Below are 19246 nucleotides of genomic sequence, written 5' to 3' on the forward strand. Positions count from 1 at the left end.
AAAGGAAGGGGCTTTCTTTTTTGCGTAGCAAAGTAAACCAAAAAAACCTGTTTTTTCTATTTACTTGTTACTAAAATATTACTAAGTGAATTAATTTATCACTTCACAATATATTTATCACTCGGGGGGTCGCGACCCACAGTTTAAGAAGCTCTGATCTAGAAGAAGTTTTGTTCCAGCAAAAAAATAAAATAAAAAAACCGTCGTCTAACACCCTCCCTGCAGAATAAAGAAGAAAAAAAATTAATGGATCTGATGGCATTGAACATTTTTTACACCCACACTATAGCCAAAACTATTTCCAATCGAATACTAATTGTTTCTTGGAACCATTGGGCGCTTTCGTTGCGCGATAAAATGTAATATTTTTTCCAACCTTTGAAATTGGAATGCAGGCGTTTGTTGACTGGTAAAGGTACTTAGCAGCCCAAGCTGCCAATTAGATGCTGGTAATCCCTTCCCCCCCAAAAAAGGTTCTTAATTCGACTTTATGAGAAGCCAAACAGATGTCTGTCTCTCTAGTATAAAGTTACATCTTTATTCCCAGCAATTTATTTGTAAATATATTTTAAGTATAATTTATTTATGCATCTTTGTACATTTTACAGTTAATTTATTCTCAAAAAATGTATTTATATTTTATTTGGCACAAATTAAATTTAATAAATAAGGTAATTAAGAAGTTTGTTCTAGAGTCTTAAGAATGTCCAGCCAAGATTGTTGACAGCACGTGTTGACAGACTGCTCCATCTGCACACACAAAGCAAGTCATTCTGCGCCCTCAACTTCATCTGCTGTCACCTACATGAGAACTACAAGGAGTTCCCTAGAATGAGGTCAAGGTTCTAGGCAGGAGATAAGTCCAGCATTTTTTGAACTGTTCACTTTTAATGAAAGCAGATAGAAGTCGTTTGCAGTACAATGCAATTGCACAATGCACACACATACACAGACAGACAAAAAGAGAGAGGGAGTATGAGAGAGCAACCAATATAGGCTCTTAGCTTCTTCACCACCTGAGGCCTACTATTACCGCTGAGAAGTTAACTAGATTTGATGATCAGATAATCTTGTCTAGTACAGGTCCTTAGAAGAGCCTCAGTGTTTGCCATGAGAAGGGATCAGTGACCAACTATTCAGGGAATGTAGCACATAATACTCAATTGCATACACGGAATGAGGTTCTAGGACTCATCCTTTTTACTTTATACCACCGGATCTCCGTATCTTCACTGACAATGTTCTATCTTCCATCTTCATTGACCAGAACAAACTTCTTTAAATTAAACACTGCAGTACAGATATTCTGTAAATTAGGATTGATACATTTTACATAGATATATATATCCATATTATATATATATATATATATATATATATATATATATATATATATCCATGTTTTCAATAAATACATCCCTTACATGTTAAATAGATTTCTGATTAAAGACTAAATCACAGATTTCGGACGGGGTATAAAAGCCCTAATTGAGGGTTCAGTGGTGCTAAAAATTTTTTTTTCGAAATTATAGTACATTATTCTGTAAATGTATTTTAATATATATTTTGAGAAAATAAATAATAATAATAATTATTATTATATATATATATATAGTGAGGTATATATATATATCACTCGGTTTGAGTGATTTTGCGCTGCTCAAAATTATTTAATATTAACAAAAAGTACTCACCAATCAAATAATAGTTGTATTATCATACAGCAAAATTTTTTTGATTTCCTCAAAATTAATTTAAAATTTAAATTTAGCTAAAAACAATTTTGAGTTTTGAGTTTGTGATTTGTTTTTTTATTAAAAAATTCAACGTAATACACTAATCAAAACAAAAGTTATGAATATTTGACTGTTATAAGATTTGAGTCTAAGTTGGCTGCCTCGTTGCATAGCTTCTGGTTTTTCTGAAAATACATAAAAATAATTAGTTATATTTCATAAGTTTCTGATTAGAGAGAAAAAAAAAAAAAAAAAAAAAAAAACGTGAATATCTGAGTCTTAAGACCTATGAGGCTCACCCTCATAGTGAACCCGAATGTGCATTGAGTCTGAGCCATAGTGAACCAGTGTGTCTGTTAACATTAGGCACATCTACCAAACTTAATTTGGATTGTACAGTATTGGTCTGAGTACTTCTCCAAGCACTGTTACACGGGCACAGCATGTCAGTGTAGAATTTCACGGGGTGTACAGCCTTAAGCTGGCGAGATTCTGAGTATTTGAGTCTCGGCACTGAATATCAGTGTATCACACACTTTCTAAACTTAAACTAGTGACGCTTACAGCTTACACAAGCCTGGAAAGTATTTCTTTGAGCAGTGTGTAGTGTACCATAGACAGAAACAGATAAGAGGATTTCCTACATTCAAAGGAGTGGGGGAGTTAATGCATAAGACAAGGCACTCGGTGGCTAAAATATATGGTTGTACTTAGTTCAACACAGTTTCGCTGCAGTTACACCCAACCAGTCTCATTGACAGCGTGAGTGTTTATCAGGCAGATCAATCTACCCTTCGCTTCAACTAGTCACTTCACTATAACTCATAATTAATTAATCTTATTATTAACACATAAAGAGTAAATTCTATTTTGTTCAACTAGACATTGTATTAAGCTCGATAACTTTCCTAAATCTATATCTAATACAAGTGTACATTATAAGTATTTATATCTTTTGTCTATACAATTTCTTTTATAAGAGACAATAGCATAATTTTAAAAGCCATTATCCCTGAACCAATATCAAGTATCGGCTCGACTAGAATAACTCGAGGAATCAACTGCGACTAAGGCACATTCTATCAGTATGGAAATGTTTATTGAAATGAGCATGAACCAGTGAGGTTCAGAGTTAGGTCTGAATATCTGAGCCTCGACCACAGGGACCCAGATTATCACCCAATTTCTTAAATTAAATTGGGTCCTTCACCTCCCTGGCCTCAGTACGACCACTCGATAATGTAACTTTGTCACGGTCTTTCCGAAGTCTACGTGTAGAAAGGTTCCAAAAAATTCACCAATCATTTACTTTAACTTACCAATCATGACGTGCACAAAAATTGAATGCGGATTCGCATTTGATGGAGTGCATTTATATGACCCAGAATCCGCATAATTCGCCTTCTGTATGAGTAAATAACTTGTAGTTATATCACCTTTTTCTGTGATGACACTTACACCGCCTCTTGGGCTGTCATAGTTCACTTCCTGTATAGGTAGAGAAGAGGTTAGAGACGTTATATTTTGCTTTTCAGCTTAAGATCCAAAGCAACAATTCTGAACTATTAGCGGAATTATTCACCTAATTTATACATATTTAAATTTTACCTTGTCATTATGGGTCCAAATTATTGAAGGAGGCGGAACTGGGCTATGTACCACCATACACGTCAAGTTTATAGTACTCCCGTAGTTAATGTGCAAATCTGGTGCACCAATTATTTTGGTTACAGGTTCTGGAAAATAGAAGCATACAAATTAAAGACTACGACCTCTACGATCCAAATATACACTGAAACCTCTCTTCTCAAACTTACCAACCACTGTCAACATCATACTCAGACCAATTGGTGGATTGGTACCAATTTGACATTCATACCACCCGGAATCCCTGATTTGTGGAAATCGAATCTGCAGAGTCCATTCTTCTGTCTGTGGTGAATGGGTGGTGAAGAATCTCTGGTCTGAGGTGTAAGTATAGCTGCCAACAGTTAATAAATGTAGATCGCGATGACGTATCCAAGATACCTGAAACGGCCACATGTTTTGTGAAAGCGAATAGAAACCACATCCACAGTTTATACAGTAAAAAATATTCAACCCAGCTGTTCCTTAAATTGGTTGAGTTTATGTAAATAACAAAGATAGAAACACTTACGGTTCGGTTGCCTAGATTCCTGACTCTACAGTAGAGAAACGCATTTCGACCAACTAGTGCTGTCACATTCCTGGACACGGATCTGTCAAAATATGGACCTCGTAGTGAGGGTAACTCCATTTCCATATTGGATCGTTTTTCTTTGTAAGAATAAAGTGTGTATTCATCATTTCCACAAACTGAAACTGTAAAGCAAAAAAAAAAAATCCGACTCTTTACTAAATGACTTCACAGATGTATACAGGTCTACTGAAGTAATACTTGTCGCTGTTGAGCCCAAGCGTAACACCCAGTTTGACTGCACAGATTCTGTTCAGTAAAAAGAACCTCATCCGATTGGCCAAATTTAACTATTAATTTATCTGAACGGTTCAACCAGGTAGTGTCTTAAGATATGGCCAGCTGAAACATTCCTGACTATAAAAAGGAAGATGTAGGATAGTTGCCACGGCCGCCGCGTAACAGAGGGCAGTGTGCACCGTTCACAAGCTTTGATTTCTGAGTTCACCTCTCCTAGACAAGTTACCTTCACCACGGCAATGTGCCTTGTCTGCCCATGCAGGAAGAAAGATGGAAGATTAGGAAAGGGAAAGAGGATAGAGGATAAGAGAAACTCTGAGACCCAAGGACATTGGATCTCAAGGGTACTTTTTTAGTCGCCTCTTACGACAAGTAGAGTGCACTGCGGGTGTATTCTTAACCCCCACCCACAGAGGCATGGATTTTTTATTTATTTAATTTATTAGGAACTTATTTCCCGCTGGACTTTCCTTACATTCTAATATCACTAAAAAAATGACTAGGAGATACCTTAAAAACAAGAAAATCGTATGACGATCAAAGTGGTGGGACCTAAGCTTTGTTACAATGCATAGGTCGTACTACCAAATCTTTAACTTTGTTTTCTGAAGACTTACCAATTGGATGTTTGGCCGTTGTTACAATATGCATTGCAATCGTTGACTAGGGCCATGAAACACCATTTTCTTTTAAGAGATTCCTGGTTCGACGATTCGGATACTTCTGGTGATCTTCTTTCGGAAATGGGGAACAGAGTTGTTTAGTAATGAAATGTGAAAAGTAGCGAGTAAAGTACTTTTAGGGATTTTTTATTAATTCTTTTATTTAAAACTTCATAAGGGGGCGCTGAGGAATTACACTATTGAACTTACACCTCAACAGGCCTATTACCTCAACTATCACCTATCGCCTTAATTACCGGGGGGGGGGGTACGCCAAGATTCCAGAAGAAGTGGCTAATCCACTTCCTCCTACAGGGATTACTGCCCTAGTTACAAATTTTAAAAAATTACGGCTTTTCAAGAATCAAGAGTCTAGCGAACGAACCTTTGCTTTACTTATCTACTTTTCACGCTTCCATTTATCTACCACCAGGCGGTTCTATTACACACTCAACTTATATATCAAACTGTTACTATTATTAATTTTTGAAAAGTTTTACTTTTATAATTAAAACGCAATTTAGATCGATAATTAAGAATTAGTTTAAAAACTCAAAAATGCATTATGGGTAAAGTTGAGATTTACTTGAGCAAATAGGGCTTGAGGACTTACAAAATCGGAAACTTTTTTAATTCTGTTTCATGGGAAAAGCCGCAGTTACCGCCGGATAGACTTAATAGGAGATATAAAAAAGCAAAGCAGTCACCACATGAATTAAAATTGTTTGCCCTGGAAACAAAAATAATGTTTACCCTTCTCCGCCTAGGGTGCATTTTTACACCGATGGTTCCGCCGTAGGTGCTAACCGAAATGCTGGGCAGGAGTCTACTCAGTGCAGTTCCAATTGAGTTTGAAAGATAGCATCAAATTTTGATGCAGAACGCAAGCCATCGCCAAAGGGTTGAAAGAGGTTGTGAAAAGGGATTTTTGCAAAACTGTTTTACTTCTGGATTCCCAAGCAGCTATTTCAGCAGTAACCAGCTATGATGATACAGACGACACTATTATAAGGAAATGCAAGGCACTCCTAGATAAGTTACTTTCGCAAGGAAGGCAAGTTGTACTGCAGTGGACCCGAGTCATGATGGACTCCAGGGCAACGAAGAAGCTGACCGATTGGCAAAAGAGGGGGCAAATCAAGATCAGATCCAGGCCCCGCTGTCGCTTAGAACAGCCAAGAGAGAGATCCGGCACAACTTCGATCGAAAATGGCCGAAGAACAAAGGGGAAAAGCACATGAGAAGCAGTGGGAGGTGCTTGGAAATACTAAAGGAAGACTCCCCACCGATCTGCCTAGGTCGGCAGCTGTGGCTTGGTTTAGGTTATTGAGGGGGCATGATTACCTTCAGAAGCATCTCTCTCATTAAGGACTGTTGTACCCGTGTGCTTTGTGGTGGAGATGTTGTGAACCTGCTCAGATACTCCCAACTACAGGATATCCGATCCGTGGGCCCACACAACAAAATATTTTATATTGGGGTGGCAGACGTCGCATGGCCGAAGTAGCCATTGACTGGGAAGGTGTAGGTTAAAAAAAAAAAACAAAATGTTAACTGAAACAATCTTGTGAAAAAATTAAATAATTTTTATGCACTTTATTTTTTAAAATTTTTTAGTGACATGTTATCAATATTTTATATATTTCTCCAGCACTGGATTCGAACTATTTCCGAATGAAAATCCAGTACGCTAACCACTAAGTATATTGAGGGTTGTTTTTAAGGATGGATCTCTAGGGGAAGCCAAGATGCCAGAATCCACTTCCCCTTACAGGGATTACTGCCCTAGTCACAAACATTGCCTTTTCAGGAATCATCTGCTTGTAGTGAGATTAGTTGCATCTTTGTAGGAAATACATACTTGCACTTGCGAGCAAACGATTCCTAGTTACAAGCAATTTGGAGCCAAGTTAAGGTCGGAGTTTTCGTTCGCCTCGTCCCTGAAATTCTTGATTGGTGAAGGGCTAAAGTAAATCACTTGACGGGGGGGGGCACAATGGGCCTACTTGTGGCTCCAGACAAGCACTTTCCCAGGAGATGTCTAGATTAGAATTGGAATGGGATGTCTTTCTGTCCTGTCTCTTACGTTTATGGATTTTTTGGTTACCTCTCTGCATCAACCGATGGACTTATCCAATCACTTATTCTTACTTCCTTTATGTGATTTTATCAGGCTGCTTAATGTTCTCATTCTATCAGAATCGCCGATTCCTGTTCACACATTTGGACCATACCTCTTTTACAATAATGTTTCAAAAAATAAAGGTTCTTTACCGAGTTTGGTTATTCTTCTTATTCTCCTTGGTCAGCATTCAAATTTCAAGACAATTGCAAAAAGTTAATAAATAAACGGCTTCTGTTTCATTATTTCAATGAAAAATGTACGGATCTACCACCTACACATGGCGGAATTCGAAAGTTGATATTACAGATATTGTAATCTTATCCAGTTTACGCGATTTTCTCATAAATTGCTCTATTTTCTTTAAACTTTGTATCTTTACTAAACACACAGGCGAATCACTTCTCTTTGAAAATTGTTAAGTTAGAAAATGTATTCTTACGAAAATCGAAAAGCAACGTTGAAAATAACTTTGAAGTGCCAGTTCAGTATAACCAAGATTATTTATTTTTATTAGCATAAAAACTGCACGACTCAAATAAGACCTACCACTTCATGGATAGGACGATATACATAATTATTAACTTTTTTCTAATGTACCATCAGCTCAGAGCATTGAACATTATACCACCTGCAAACCATTAAAGTAACAAAAAACATGGATAAGAATTTGCAACTTAGACTAAGAAATGTTTCGCATTTTCTTAGTAACAGTTGCAATTTTTTGAAAATTTGGCATGCTTACTGTATATAGTTTTTTTAAAAAATATAGTTTTTTTTTTAATTTTTACATTTTAATTATTGATTTCTTACATTACTCTCTTTTTTTTTTGTGGGGAACGAATCTATAAAACATGAACATTTGGCCATTGCAATAATAATAATATTTATAAAAAAAAATAAGCCAACTTACCTGCAGCAGTTGTTAGAATTATCAATATGAATATGAAATTATTCATACTGGTCTTCTCTTAATTTATATTATTTTTTTTTTACTAACAAAAGTTTAAAATTTTGAACATTTTTCCAAAATTACACTTGTCAGATAACAGAATCAATTTTTTTTGTTTTTTAAAAATAAATGTAAAGATTCACTTAAAAAAAAAAAATCAAGTAGGCAGATTTATTTTACACTTCACATCCTATATTTTTTTAAAATTAAATCACAAATATTTCATCTAAATGTCACACATGTTTATTAAGGATAAACTAAGGAAAAATTCTTAACTTTAATAAAAAAGTTATTTGAAAATAACTATTTGTATTTGGAATTTATTTAAAATGGAAATGTTTTCAGAACCAGGCCCTTTGGTCTAAGGGGCGTTCACTGAAAGCCCTAAAGGGGTGTGGCAACAAAATACTCTTAAAATTGGTTATATTACAGTGTTGACATTACTTTGCATTTTCTATTTCAGTATTATAAACGCTTTTACCACCTACACTCGGTTAAAAAGTGTTCTTACCACGACCAATGGTTTCATGTCCATAATTATTTTAAAAACAACGCTGAGAAAATATGAAAAGAAAATACTGCACATTGACTACTGATTTTTTACTAAAATTACTCTTACAAACTTTTAAATAGATTGTGCGAAGCAGTTACCATTCTTGCTCCACTTTCTACCTTTATTTTAGTTTCTGTGTTTATATTACAAAGATGTATCAGAAATCTCCAGATCGGAATCCTTGTTACCTATTTTGAGCCGTAGTGGGAGGGAGCTATTTTGGCTGATCGTGGACATCCGGTATTGACCAATGCTACTGACTCTGACTCATTGGCGATCCGCTGATTGTTTTAAGAGATATAAACTACCAACAAGCTCCTGGAACTATTGAGCAGGAGGGTTAGTTACTTAGAGGCAACTTACGATACGTATGGTCTGCAATACATACATGGTAAAAATCCCCGTAAGGGGAAGTGGTCAGGGGCAGGCAAGAGATAATCGTTGCTGAGCTCATGCAGGAAGCACTCAAGGTCATGAATAATTGGGTTAGAAGGGTAGATCTTACTGTGAAACCTTCTCTACTTTGATCCCTTTTCTAGGAGAAGGGACATAGAGAACTAGAAAAATCTTCTAATTTTCGACAAAACTCTTGAAGAGTCGGGTAAGGTAAAGTATATGAACTTTGTCGTAGACTCCAGAGTTACTTGGAAAGCACATCTAGATAAAGTTACTCTAAAGACTCTTTGTTGTATTACTAGAACCTGTGGGAAAACATGGGGTTTACGCCCCAAAATGGCCCATTGGCTCTATACACGAAAAATCATTCCTATTATCACCTACGGTGCGGTACTGTGGTGGAGGAAAATTGAACAACAACCATTGACGGCCCTCAACGCTCTGCCAGGGTGCAGAGACTGGCCTGCCTGTTGATTACGGGGGCCTTTAGCAGTGCCTCTACTGCCAGGGAATCACCAAGGGTGTAGTCGTTTAGCTCTCAGAGACTGGATTTGGAGAGAACATGAAAAGAACTTGGTGAAGTGTGCTAAGGATAAACACAGCAAGACTATGATGTCTTGGCTGTGTAAACAAAGAGCCAAAGTGACTCTATGCTTGGGCAGAAATCAGATTACTCAGATCATAGTCATGGTAGGTTCAGGAATCATCTGTTCAAGGTAGGGCTTATTAGCTCGGATTCGTTGTGCAGATTGTGCCAGGAAGAGGAGGAAACTGCCTCTTACTTGTTGTCTAACCTTCTCTTGTCTAACCTCAAACTTGTTACCACCTTCGCTCTGAATGCCAGGGCACCCAGAAACGGAAGATCTTATTTTGGCTACTAATTCCATAAGGATGCCCAGACCATCACTATCTTTGGATTTTGAACTTGATAGTCAAATAACCTCCGACTATCTAAGAAAATTGCTCTTATGATTATAATAAAAAAATAAATATTGCTACTAACCTGCATTCTTCTTCTTTCTTGGAGCTGACAGTGTAAAAAAATCTCAAGTTTAAAGATAATGCTTATGTATTAGTAGTGATTTTCAGATACATTCATTACTGCTTAAATTGTTCAGTTTGAATATTTTTTCTTAGTGAGAAAATTTTTTAGTGATAGAGAGACTGTATTTGAACTCGTTGCTTTTAACTTTCAACATTTAAGGTGTTTGAGAAAGCTTTAAATGAATCAATTCCAACAATGTCTACAATAATAAAATTTGTCAAGTCAATGGTTATAACCATAGATTTTTCGAACAATAGTGTTGCTGATTTTATCCGTTCATAGCACACTTTTTTTGTATACCTTACCGGTTTCTGACTTACAACCATTATCAAAAAACATGCATGCTATGACGGATAAAATCAGCGATATTAACCAGCGCTGTGGACCAGACCACATTTTTAGTAAATGTAGATAAGTGAAATTCCTTCAAGCATGTAACTTTAAAAAAAAAGAATCTTAGGGTATGTCTGAATCGAAAGGCTAGATTTTATCTTAAAAAGCAAATATTTACTTGCCAAGAGTTTATATTATTTAACTGCATCCTTACAGGTTACAGATTAAGAGTGTACTCAGGTACTGCAGTCACATCAACCGCCTCTGCTGTAAGATAAATGGCATACTTCCTCAAAGGCTCGCTGGTAAGAGGCTGCAGACTAAACTATGTGCCCATGCCGTCTCTAATCTACTTTTAATATTTATTATAAAAAACACAACGCGCCCAGAAAACACCTTCACAATGTTCCACAGTGAGTGGACAATTTATTTATTTATTTATTTTCTTTTCTCCAGCTCCAACTCAGACTGTTTTATAAAGTTGTTTAGTTTACAATATTAAAACTTTTAACTCTTGGATTCGCAACGGCACGTAAGATTACTAGCCTTCGCAAAAAGAAGTGGTTTCTTCTACTAGAATCGACCCAATAGGCTATTAGTTTAGTGAAAGAATCTCTCATGATCTTTATCAATCTACATAAAGAGAATTTTGCAGATAAAGAGTCTACGTTCTGAATCAGTTAAATTTGAGGCAAGTTCAATAGAAAAAGGTAAAGTCTAATGAAAAAATTAACCCCTCTAACTTTTCCATTTCTCGATTTCATCTAATTTACAAGCAACGTGATCACAGTTTAGGTAATGGCTCTAGAAATTCGTTAGTTTGTTTTTTAATAAAAAATTGCAGCCCAAAATGGAATGTTTTGGCAAATATATTATATGATTATGTGAAATATTTCAATTATCGTTATTTTTTTGGAATCTTCGGCTGAATTTACTTTTAGTACCTTTTAGCCAAAAAGTAGGGAACAAGTGTACATTCTTACATTTGTTGCTATCAGCAAGTCACAGCACTACAAGTCTCCTCCTTCAGCCTAATGAGGCAGCTTCTCAACAAAAATCTGCGTCAGTAGGCTTTGTTGAACAATTGACGTGTGATCAGAAGATTGCTGAAAATCATCTTCATTGAATCATCAATCAAAATTACTAATTGGGATATGTGTTATTTTGTCGGCCCCCTCCCCTATATTCTGAAACTTTGTATATGTTTCCTTTGCGAAATAGTATTCATTGACATTTCATTCCCAATTTGTGTTCATATTTGAATAAGTAATTGGAAGAAATGATGCTGTAAGTTCTACTAAAGCAGGTTACAGACTAAGGACATTCGCCTCACCTGGATGGCAAGTTTGCACGGAAGTTCTAACTTCTGAACCAATAACAGTATTTGGTGAACTCCTATTGGTTTTACAATATAAAAGCACCAATTGTAAGTGTTCAAACTAGTAATCCAATTTTGAATTCAAGTTTTCTTCGTACGTAGAACTTGAATTGCAATTATGAAATTTTGTTAAGTGAACGAGATTTAAAATTAATTAGGGTTGGCCTGTTAGCCGTAAAAATGGTTCCTGTTTGGCCCTATTAGGTACACATACATATGTATTTATTAATAATTCTCTTTTGAGTTGAAGTTTATTAATTTTACGTATCTGTGATTAATAAACGCCTTGATATATATTGTATGTTAATAAATGTATTAATTATATTTTAAACTATTTTTTATTGAATGTAATCTATAACCTGCCGTTGATAACCTCAACTTTAAAAACAATTTCATAATTGAGAACAGTTCAATTTTAAATTAAAACTGAATATTTCCAGTCGATTTTTAAAATTAAATAGGAATAGACCCAAAACAATAATAATGTGAATTTAAATTTTCGTTTCAGAGGGTTCTTGCCCTTTGTTAGAAATACGCAGGCTTTCTGTTCTCAATAAAATCACAAGGTAAGTTAAATTTTTTACTTATTCAAGTTAGTTTTTCTTATGAATATGTTAATAGTATTTTCAATGGATGCACGCTTACATTGTGCTGATACTTTATAAGAAAGACTTAAAGGTTGACAAGAAATGACTACTCACTTTTGCTTTAAATATGACTAGGTAATCACAGCTTTTGTTTTAAAGTACCTTTATTCATTTCTACCCACACAATACCAAGTACATAATATACAGGAAAACTATAAACATATCCCTAAACTCCCGTAGAACCATGAGCATATCTACCATCTGTATAATATTAATGGCTCCAAACTTAGCAATATGACTGTTCCCTAGCCAGTACTGTGAACAGATATACCACTTATGATCTTAATTACTCACTTTGCAGGCAGATTGATTCTAGGAGGATTTTAGGTAAATTCGTGATATCAGATTTTAGAAGAGCTGTAAGAAGCTAGTGCTCACTGGCTTGGACGGCATTGTAAGTATATTCAAAATACTAGAATGGGCCAATGCCCCTACCTACTACGTTTATGTTAGTAAAAATTAAATTTTGTTTAGTAATTTAAAGCCTTTTATTTTCGTGTTGCAGCTAAACTTTCATTAGTCGTTATATATTAACTTCAAATAAAGCAGATTTCTCGGCTGTTGGGTCAGACTTCTGCCCTACATGGAACTAAGAATTGCACTGCTTTATTATTTTTGGTAGGTACTGTATTTTATGCTTACTTTGGATTATAAGTGTTTACACGTAATTTACTTTTGTGGCCTCTTGAGTACGAAAAAGTAGTTTTTACGAATTGGTCTGTATGGTGAGCGCAACTTAAAAACAAAAAATCATAGGAAGTTTGAATTTCATATTTGGTTTAGGTGCCACTTTGGGACCCAACAATAAGCTCTTAATGAAAATCAGTCAACCCGAAGTGCCTTTCCCCTTAGATTTTTCATGTTTTTGCATTTTTTTTAATGTATGTTTTTTCTTTACATTTAGGTTACTAATTTTATACGTGTACATCCGCAACACTCATTTAAATAAATGAGAATGGAATGTCTAATCAGAATTCCGAGTTGGAAAAATATCAGTCCACCTGAAGTGCAATTGCACAGAACAGCGTTTACTAGTTTTCTGTACTAGATTTCCTGAGATAGTCCAAGGGTTACATTAGAATCTGGTTGCAGGGTTATCACTTTGGTTTAAATTATTTGTAATGGAATATTGTGGTTTTAGTGAGGTACTGGAAGATTCTGTGACATTACGTTCTAAAAGTGTTCATTTATTACATTTAACATCTTCTTTTTTTTTTACAAATTCTCAATTGTTTAAAACAAATACGTAAATGCGGTAAGAGAAATTTGCTTGAGTGTTCACTCCTGATTTTTAATTTCTAAATTTTTAATGTAATTTGTTGCAGCTGTTGCTGATGGAACAATTAAATGCAGAGGGCACAATGACTGTTATGCAACCAATTGCAGCTAACGGTAGTGCACAATCATTGCAAGTAAGTGCATTGTAGAAGAAATTTTTTTTTTTTTTTTTGTTATGGCACGTCAACATATAAGGTTATTGGGCCTCGGAGCTTTTTGCATTGTACCGCCTGCATCCGACAGTATTCTCCCGAAACACCACCGTCCATCACTGGACAGTGAGCTGTAAGAAGCTCCTAGGAAGAGAAAATCTAAAGGCCAGAAGCAGGATTTGAACCCGGGATCTCCGTGTGAGAATCTAATATGCTACCACGTAGCTGATCTCTTCCCTTGTAGAAGACAATTATTTTTAAAAATTCAGTGGTATAATTAAAAAGTATAGCAGAACAATTTGGCCAGGAAAAGATTTGCTACTTGTGGCTGCTCATCTTGCTAAGAACAGATCTAGAAACCTTCCTGCAAGGCAGTTGAGTACATCTGTGCCACTTTCTGGGGGACTATCAGAACTAACTAAAACACTTTAGTGTCCTGGGCTAACTTCGACTGCAGTTTCTTGAATCAGATATTCTTGGAACCTGTACCTCATTCACCGTTTAAAAACGCTTATTGAGCAGTCCTATGGAGGTGTAATAGAATTTATGGCCAGACAAACCTCTTTTTCGTAAGGGCTCGGTTTTTTCAGTCATAAAAATGTTCTTGTGGTATCATCTCTTCTGGTTTCAAAGTGCCAAAGGTTTTATGTCGTAAAACTAATTCACTGCAATCAAAAACTGGCTCTCCGAGTTGACTTATCCCACTTTAAGGGGATGTTTTTTGGACCAAATTTAGATAACAGGCTTCTCAGTTTAGATGCCCAGTTAAAGTAACTGCTACCACTAAATTTTAGGTTATATTATAATTCTTATATTCAGAAGATATGCAAGAATCAATTTTACACAATAGCGCCTGTTTGCTGTGGGAAGAAAAATCTACAGTTGATAAGACAGTGGGACAAGATATCGCCTTCGTTAATGGAATGGATGCTATTCCGCTAACGCGAGATACGAACGTTACAAGTAACATTAGGCGCAACAGTCTAATCAGCAGCTACTTTCCTTTGCTTGATATAAACATTTTTATTTATACATTTTTAAAGATTTGAAAGCGCAAAGTGGAAAAGAAGTTCTCAAAATTTCTTCAAAGATTGTTCTAGTGAAGTCAGGCAAATGAGCAACTGTCAGAACTCATTAAAAAACTTACTTGTTTTGATGCAATTATAACGTAAATTTTTATAAAGATTTTTGCTTGAATGTAATCTGGATCGTCTGAAAATGTAAGAGCAGGCTAAATAGAATAAAGTTAAATCTACATTATTACACATATTTATACAATCATTCATACCTTATACATTTGCACAGTGTGTGTATTTTTCTTTTCTATTTTTAGAACTTTTTAATATATCAATCTCACACCTTGTCAGAAAAGGTACAGCAATTGAAATCAACAAAGGTACAACAATTGAATTTTTGCGCTCTGGATAAAAGCATCCAGTAAGATGCACACTTCTGCAAGCCAAAATTGTGAAAACCTCTGGTGATTTAAAGATGTAAAGAAATAAGAATAAGATGTAGCAAATACGCTAAGCAGAAATATAAAAATGCTTTAACGGATTGGACTCACGTAATTAAATTGCTTTTGTACTTATGTTGAAGTGGATTCTATTTTACTTATGAATTTCTCTTTTTTAAAAAGTCCAACTATTTTATTACTTTGCACAATACGTTTACACAATTATGCACGTAAGAAATGGAATGAACACATAAATAAAAATACGTGGACAAAAAGTATAGCACAAATTAATCATATTTTACATTTTCGGTTCATCTTGAAACCCTTTTTCTTTTTCTTGTTATCAATTATTATTTTATTCTTTGTACGTGGTACATCATAAAGAAAATTATAATATAAAACTGTATAAGAAAAGGAAAAATGGTCTGAAAAACATAAAATGCTGCAAAAATAGGGAAAATTCATGAATTTTCTTAATGTAACATTACAAGATAAACAACTGGTACAAAGTGAAACCTATTCAAAGTATATGGGTAATGCGCATACGTATAAATATATCAAACAACCCTCAGCTAACTGCAGGCAGTATCGATAGCTAAAACTGCACTTATTTGAGTGTACCTTTGAGTGTAAGTCTGGCCCTTAATAAATTTGTTAAGTTGGGAGAAAACCTGGAAAATCCTAGTATGAAAATATAGTGTGAATTTTCACCACAAATTTTTTTCTCAAGTTTTATGAAATTGTATCGAAAACGGTTTTAATGATATGCACACATAGGTTGGCCTCTCTTCAATTGTGTCATTTTTCGGGCATAGGGTTCTGGTAGTAACAGAAGTGAAAGATTTGTATTGATGTACGAGTACTTTAATCAAAGACGACCAGATGGCGCTTGTTGACAATGTGTATGATCAAATTATTGATCTCAGCCAGAGAGAAACAACCATAATACCTCCTAAATTTTTTGGTGATTTTGACTTGACAGGTAGTGCAGACTGCTGGACAGGTACTGCAAGGAGGTACGGGACAGCAAATCGTAATACATCCGGTAACACAAGGTGCCGGGCAGGCAGTCCAACTGGGAACCCACACAGCAACCCAGCTGCAAGTTGTACCCATTCCAGCACTACAAGTAAGGAGTTTCATTCTAATTCAATATAAGGCTTTGAGCTCCAACATTATTTTGATCTCAAATCTTTACAGAATACAAATGGCGCAGTGCTGCTGCAGCCAAACCAAGCTCAATTGTTACAAACTGCGGACGGACAGACATTCATCTACCATCCTGCACATGTGCAACTGGAGAATCCCAGTCAAATCCAACAACCTACACCTACATGTAAGTGCACTGTAATTGACTAAAATGTTGATCAAATTAAAATTTTCAACTTTGAATTTGAAAATTTGAGCTTTCTTTAGAAACTTTGGTTGCCTTATTTGCTTTGACATATAGCCTTCAACTCTTTTGAGAACTCTTAAATATTCACTTAAGAGAGGAAATGTCATGTTTAGACTTGTTTTAGAAGCTGTCTTTAAATGATATGTCTACATTGACGCCTTAAAAGTAAAAAATAAAAATTGAAATGCAAGTGATTTTATGCTTATTTTAAAAAACCTAACACAAACATTTTCGTTAATTTGAGTCGCTTTTTCGTCCCCATTCAGTGATTAGCTTAAATGGGAATATAGTCTCACTGGCACCAGTTAACAGCAATAACAGCACACTACAACCAGCGACAGTCGCTCAACAACCCCAGATGCCCACCACAACGGCATCCACTAATCAACCGTCACAGCAACAGCATAATATTGTCATGGTAATTTGATATTTTGGTTTTGTTTTAAATTTCATATGATATGTTTTTGAAAAAGTTAAATCTTAGCAGTCATTTTCGTTTTTTTACCCACATTATAGCAGATGGTTGGCGATCGTAACACAACAACTGCTCCTACGACGACGAATAATACAGCTCCATTTACGAGACTGCCCGCGGCAGAATTCTTGGACGAAGAACCATTATACGTGAACGCAAAACAGTATAAGCGAATTCTTAAGAGAAGGCAAGCTCGAGCGAAACTGGAAGCTGAAGGAAGGATACCTAAATTAAGACAGGTATGATATTACTTTATAAAAAAAAAAATTTATTTCTTCAAAGTTCAGGACAGTTTTTTTGGGACTCTTAGGAAGCGTACCCTACTTTGGATAAATATAAAACAAATTATTATGGAGGAACGTAGTGCTCATAAAAACTAATTGCTTCCTGTTCACAGAAATATCTACATGAATCCAGGCATAAACATGCAATGAATAGGATACGCGGAGAAGGTGGACGATTCCATTCTGGGTCCATCAAGAAGATGAAGGAGTAAGCATTATCTTTGCTTTGCTTTGCTTTCGATGAATCAAAATCATTGCTTCGAATTGAATGTTACGCTTTGATTGCAGGCAAGAAATCCAAAAAAAGCCGGATCATCAACAATGTGAACCACATCAACTTTTGGTGGACGATTATAAAGTATCACCCGTTGCAATTATCGCGCAACGTCGTATTTAAAATTTGCTTGAAGGTAAGTAAGAATAAGCCAGAAGTCTTGCTACAACGGTGAATTTATTAAATTTGCTCGTGTAATTAAAATAATGCCGTGGAATGAAAAAAATGGTTAAACGATGGAATTAATGTTTCTTAAGGAGTTCATTGCACATTTCAGACGCACTGTCTAGAGCAGTAGTTCTCAACTTTTTTCCATTAGCTACACTTTTACATGGTTTTACCACCTCGCGCCCATTTCACTAGACTTGCAAGCAGTTCTTCCATCCAACTGTAGTTTTCTAATCGATACTTGTTTTTTAACGCTTGCCGAAAAGATCAACAAGCAATATATAATCGTAACTTTATTAAGTTTAGTTAAAAAACTTCAAAAATTATTCCCAATAGTTTATAAACATATTTTATTTTTTAGATATTAATTAATAAAAATCATTAAATGTAAAACAAAAATGCGGAAATGTTTTCTTTAATTTGTTTTTCGTTTCATGAAAAAAAAAAAACAAACAAACCAAAAAAACTTTAAAACTGAACATAATAAACAGAAGAGTATTTCTCAAATACTGCATTTTCTTTGGTCTAACTGGGTACTTCTTAAAAAGCTTCATTTGACGAAACTAACCGAGATTTTTATACTACCGACTAAGACCAGATTTGGGTAGCCTACACATGAAATAAAATAATAATTATATTTCAGAATTTAATCTTGGTTAGTTATTTAAATACATTTCTGAGTAAATTTAATGTTATACGTTTCATTCCGTGATTCACGCAGATTGTTTGCAATTGCTAATAATTTGAATTAATTTTAAAAGTTGAAAGTTTCATTTTGAAAAACTCAGTCACTCAAAAAGGGATTTGATATCTTTTCTAATAAATAATTAAATAACATATCTTCACCATTGGACGAAGTACATATATTTAGATAATTCAGCCTAATTCACGTTTCACTGATCTTCTTTTGTTTAAACTGCTTTAGAAACAGAGGTGACTAATGATCGAACAAATACAGTTTAAAGGTCTAAAAACAAGAAGACAATTTTTTGAGAAAGAGAATTTTGAAAGTACTGATGATTACATATTGTTAATTGAACTATATTAATACTTGGTACATCTTCCTTTGATTTCACTTTCTTGATATATTTCGCACAAGATTTCGCTGATTACTGGATCAATATGGCCCCAATCAAACTTCATTTCTCATTGCGATGTGTTTCTTTTGTTCTAGGATTGATTATCAGCAAGGAAATGAAATAACCTTCCAAGAAATTTCACCTGGTTGCCCTTAAAAATATATAATGGATATATGAATTTTGAGATTTTTTTATAAGAAATTTGTAAATAATTATAAATATAAACATTAAATAAATGTATAATTTATGAGATTGAATTAATTTAAGTTCGTTTTCTGCTTTCTTACCAGCCTAAAACATGCAGGAGGTTCAACCCAATATTATACCCTGATTTGCTCAAGTTTTAATGGGATGATTTAAAAAAAGTTTTTTTTATGGCATTTTAATTGTTTTAAAAGTTAA

The 19246-nt window shown here is 34.9% G+C and overlaps 2 protein-coding genes across 5 annotated transcripts; one reads left to right on the top strand and one right to left on the bottom strand.

Annotated features, from left to right (window-relative positions):
- Positions 1–1690: 1690 nt before the first annotated feature.
- Positions 1691–8148, bottom strand: LOC141461730 (neurotrimin-like). 3 transcript variants are annotated; one of them, XM_074143007.1, is made up of 6 exons: positions 7892–8148; positions 3895–4079; positions 3554–3764; positions 3345–3472; positions 3056–3224; positions 1691–1921 (listed from the first exon to the last, which is right to left on the bottom strand). In XM_074143007.1, exons 1-6 carry the CDS (start codon positions 7935–7937, stop codon positions 1824–1826), a joined length of 837 nt encoding a protein of 278 aa, XP_073999108.1. In that variant the 5' UTR covers positions 7938–8148; the 3' UTR covers positions 1691–1823. The 3 variants fall into 3 exon arrangements, with proteins under 3 accessions (XP_073999108.1, XP_073999110.1, XP_073999109.1); XM_074143009.1 differs by lacking the exon at positions 7892–8148 and adding an exon at positions 7528–7666; XM_074143008.1 differs by lacking the exon at positions 7892–8148 and adding an exon at positions 7131–7269.
- Positions 8149–11582: 3434 nt separating this feature from the next.
- On the top strand, positions 11583–19110 carry LOC141461728 (nuclear transcription factor Y subunit alpha-like). 2 transcript variants are annotated; one of them, XM_074143006.1, is made up of 12 exons: positions 11583–11683; positions 12144–12201; positions 12584–12676; positions 12788–12900; positions 13608–13694; positions 16151–16297; positions 16369–16504; positions 16831–16982; positions 17081–17278; positions 17437–17531; positions 17612–17733; positions 18940–19110. In XM_074143006.1, the coding sequence occupies exons 5-11, from the start codon at positions 13617–13619 to the stop codon at positions 17718–17720; spliced, it is 915 nt and encodes a 304-aa protein (XP_073999107.1). In that variant the 5' UTR covers positions 11583–11683; positions 12144–12201; positions 12584–12676; positions 12788–12900; positions 13608–13616; the 3' UTR covers positions 17721–17733; positions 18940–19110. The 2 variants fall into 2 exon arrangements, with proteins under 2 accessions (XP_073999107.1, XP_073999106.1); XM_074143005.1 differs by lacking the exon at positions 11583–11683 and adding an exon at positions 11699–11839.
- Positions 19111–19246: the final 136 nt, after the last annotated feature.

The sequence above is a fragment of the Rhodnius prolixus genome, unplaced genomic scaffold, assembly GCF_049639745.1.
Source record: "Rhodnius prolixus isolate KJV_2025 unplaced genomic scaffold, Rpr scaffold_12, whole genome shotgun sequence".
NCBI classification, from domain to species: Eukaryota; Metazoa; Arthropoda; class Insecta; order Hemiptera; family Reduviidae; genus Rhodnius; species Rhodnius prolixus.

Bases quoted from the DNA above. Each gene is read 5' to 3' on its own strand.
- LOC141461730 (XM_074143007.1), bottom strand. From the start codon at position 7,937: ATGAATAATTTCATATTCATATTGATAATTCTAACAACTGCTGCAG. The intron at 3,765-3,894 runs GTAAGTGTTTCT...TGGCCGTTTCAG, and splicing joins GGAATCTAGGCAACCGAACC to GTATCTTGGATACGTCATCG. The intron at 1,922-3,055 runs GTAAGTTAAAGT...ATGTATTTTCAG, and splicing joins TTTTGTGCACGTCATGATTG to AAAAACCAGAAGCTATGCAA.
- LOC141461728 (XM_074143006.1), top strand. From the start codon at position 13,617: ATGGAACAATTAAATGCAGAGGGCACAATGACTGTTATGCAACCAATT. The intron at 16,505-16,830 runs GTAAGTGCACTG...GTCCCCATTCAG, and splicing joins CCAACAACCTACACCTACAT to TGATTAGCTTAAATGGGAAT. The intron at 17,279-17,436 runs GTATGATATTAC...TCCTGTTCACAG, and splicing joins GGATACCTAAATTAAGACAG to AAATATCTACATGAATCCAG.